Source organism: Sinocyclocheilus grahami, unplaced genomic scaffold (assembly GCF_001515645.1).
Source record: "Sinocyclocheilus grahami isolate Dianchi unplaced genomic scaffold, SAMN03320097.WGS_v1.1 scaffold2423.1, whole genome shotgun sequence".
NCBI lineage: Eukaryota > Metazoa > Chordata > Actinopteri > Cypriniformes > Cyprinidae > Sinocyclocheilus > Sinocyclocheilus grahami.
In genome coordinates this window covers 47,939-51,661 of record NW_015507602.1, presented here as the reverse complement: position 1 = coordinate 51,661, position 3,723 = coordinate 47,939, and the positions used below count along the sequence as shown (strand labels likewise).

The 3,723-nt window shown below is 40.5% G+C and overlaps 1 protein-coding gene across 1 annotated transcript in view; it reads left to right on the top strand.

Moving 5' to 3' along the window:
* LOC107574976 (serine/threonine-protein kinase 32C-like) overlaps positions 1–3,723 on the top strand; it is a gene marked incomplete at its 5' end in the record, with an annotated part of 15,672 nt that overhangs the window by 886 nt on the left and 11,063 nt on the right. The window contains one exon of the mRNA XM_016261394.1: positions 2,491–2,576. Coding sequence (XP_016116880.1) covers positions 2,491–2,576 — 86 coding nt within the window. The remainder of the gene's footprint in view (positions 1–2,490; positions 2,577–3,723) is intronic.

Below are 3,723 nucleotides of genomic sequence, written 5' to 3'. Positions count from 1 at the left end.
GTGTGAGTGTGTGAGTGTGTGAGAGTGTGAGTGTGTGTGTGTGTGTGTGTGTGTGTGTGTGTGTGTGTGTGTGTGTGTGTGTGTGTGTGAGTGAGTGAGTGTGTGTACTCTCTGCTCGCAGGGATTTGTTGTGTAATTGCGAGTTTAGTTCTGCAGGGCTCCTCAGGGAGACGAGAATCCTGTGCCAAATAAAATGTGTGGCTGTCTTGTTTTGGGCCCCGTCACAAACGCACTAGAACAGAACTGACAGTGAACGCAGTGGACTGAATCTCTCTTGTGTGTATTAGGCAGTCACATTGTTTTCTCTGCGGTGGATTTAGCTGTATGTTTCTGAAGGAGTGTTTCCTGTCTATAGTATTATTTAGTTGCGCTAAGTTGGGCAGAAGTGTTTCCTAGCAACAGTGTGTCGTGTCACGCTGCCACTGAGGTAAAATTAGTTCGAGTGGAGGATTCCTGAAATCAGGAGGGTGAGCGGAGCATCTGGAAACATCTGATAGTTCAGAGCTCATGCTGCAGGGATACTGGTGTTTGTGCTCAAGATATCAGGGATTCCTCAAATCCGGAGTCTTTAGGGGTGCTGTTGGTTTGTTTAAGATGTAGGGATGAACCCTTTTGGCGAACCCCCTAGCAGCCATCCATAACACCACACAAACACCCTAGCAATGACACAGAATAACCTAGCAATCCCACAGCAACACACTAAAAGCAGAAACAGCCTAGCAACCAACAGAATTCCCTAGAAACACCCTAGCAACACTCTAAAAGCATTTCAAGCACATGAACAACTGCACAACAAGTCCAACTTAATAGCAATGCGCTCAAAACCACTTGGAACACCTTAGAAACCAACCTGCTAAAAAAAACACTCAGAACACCATAGCAACAGTCTAGCAACGAACAGAACAGCCTAGAAACACCCTAGCAACACTCTAAAACATTTCAGGCACATTTGCAGCTGCACAACAACACCCTGGCAATACCCTGAAACACCATTGCAACAGCCTAGCAACCAACAGAATTCACTAGAAACACCCTAGCAACACTCTAAAATCATTTCAAACACATGAGCAACTGCACAACAACACCCTAGCAATTACCCAGAACACCATAGCAACGGCCTAACAACTGCCTAGAAACACCCTAGCAACACTCTAAAAGAACACAACAAGTCCAAATTAATAGCAATGTGCTCAAAACCACTTGCAATACCTTAGAAACCATCCTGCTAATCAATACACTCAGAACACCATAGCAACAGCCTAACAACAAACAGAACAGCCAAGAAACACCCTAGTAACATTTCAAACACAGAACTTATGCAGTCGCACAACAAGTTACAATTTCATAGCACTGCATTCAAAACCACACCTTGGTTACCTGCTTAAAAACACTCAGACCACCTTAGCAACAGCATAGCAGCACCCTGACAAACTGGCATTGATGCACAGCACTCACGACTGATTCAGAGAGATTCAAATCAGCCATAGATAGAAACACCCTAGCAACACTCTAAAAGCATTTCAAGCACATGAACACAACAAGTCCAAATTAATAGCAATGTGCTCAAAACCACTTGCAATACCTTAGAAACCATCCTGCTAATCAATACACTCAGAACACCATAGCAACAGCCTAACAACAAACAGAACAGCCAAGAAACACCCTAGTAACATTTCAAACACAGAACTTATGCAGTCGCACAACAAGTTACAATTTCATAGCACTGCATTCAAAACCACACCTTGGTTACCTGCTTAAAAACACTCAGACCACCTTAGCAACAGCATAGCAGCACCCTGACAAACTGGCATTGATGCACAGCCCTCACGACTGATTCAGAGAGATTCAAATCAGCCATAGAGTCTGAAAGTGTCTCTGTATGATGGAGTTTCCTCTTTAAGGATGCTGTAGATTGTCTTGAAGAATGTGATGTGTTGTAATCATGTTACTTCTGTGAGTGTGTGTGTGTGTGTGTGTGTGTGTGTGTGTGTGTGTGTGTCACAGCTCTGTGTGAATTAATCCCATCATGCTCTCAGCATCATCATGACAGCAGGGGAGCGGCTCGCTGTTAATCTGTGAGTGTGTGTGTGTGTGTGTGTGTGTGTGTGTGTGTGTGTGTGTCACAGCTCTGTGTGAATTAATCCCATCATGCTCTCAGCATCATCATGACAGCAGGGGAGCGGCTCGCTGTTAATTAGCTGTGAGGGAATCAGAATGCGGCATTAGCTGGATGGGGCTTTGTTCTTAAATTGTGTGTGTGTGTGTGTGTGTGTGTGTGTGTGTGCGCGCACTTGTTGTAATTAGTGAGTGTGTCGAAAATGTGACGGCCCCCTGAGAACTGAACATTCACACAAAAGAAGGCCACCGAAGCTTTCAAAACATGACGATCTCACACACAGCTGCGAGATGCAGTCAGCGCCGCCTGCAGTCAGAGAGGACGTGACGTGTAAATAAAGTCGAGCTGTTGATGTCATGTGAACTGACGTGATGTCAGCATTTAACAGACTTTAACATCGCTACCATAATCAAGGACGGCGAACGAGCCACGGCGTTAGCGGGTACAAAGCCTTACATGGGTAAGAAACGCCACATCATCTACATCACAGATCCAGAACTCATTATGATAAACTCTGCACACATTTTCCACTGTTTACTTGTTATATTCTTTTGGACAGCCATTCACTGACTGAGACTACTATGCAGGTTTTTTTTACAGACTAATATTTTATTGTTTCATCAACTATTTCAGTTGTCAAACTCAGTGGTTTTAGAGGGCCTCAATATGACTTAAAATGATTTAAAATAAGACAAAAGCAGCATTAAACAGGGTTTCCGCCGGTCCTTAAGAAGTCTTAAAGTCTTAAATTTAGTTGTATCAAATTTAAGGCCAAAAAAAGTCTTAAATGATATGAGAAAAATCTGAATTCTAATTTCAAGAGGTCTTAAATTTGGAGAATGATTGAACAGAGAATGAATTTATATTTTCAATTAGCCCGTCTGCTGTTTTTGTTTAGACCAATGCAGAAATAATCGATCAATATTTTTACACAGCAAACACGCAGTTGTAAATGTGAACCGGTGGATTGATAAGAAGCTAATATTCCTTCTAAAAATCTAAACAATTCAGACAGTAAGATAGTAAGATATTTATATGTTTTCATTTAATATAATAATTGATATTTTGACTCATTCTTTTACTTAAAAAAACAGTTTAAAGGCTGAAATGTGACATTTATCATTTTATAAAACTTTTTTTGTTGTGAAAACCTGTTTTTGAACTCTAAATCATATTTTTACAGTCATTTTAAGTTTTAATATATCACCACAGACATTGCAAGTCTAAAAAAGGTCTTAAAAAGCCTTAGATTTGATTAAAAAAATTCTGCAGATACCCTGTTAAAGAAAGCTAAAAGTCTAGACATTTCTTATTTTGATTCACTCCTTCAACAACTGTTTTTTTCTCTTTGCAGAACCAGGATTTGTTTTTTTAATTGTTAGCATGTGTTGTCAACAAGTCTAATTGTAATGTTTGCTAATATTTGCTAAACATTACATTTGCATTAATCAATAAAATAAAATAAAAAATCACCCAGCCCTAGTTGCTAATGTGTTCTGCTTGTTTTTTTTAACATACTGTTTTGCAGTTGCTAGGGTGTTCAAATTGGTTGCTAGGTTGTTGTTAGTGGTTGCTAGGGTGTTCTAGGTGGTTGCTAGGTTGTTGTT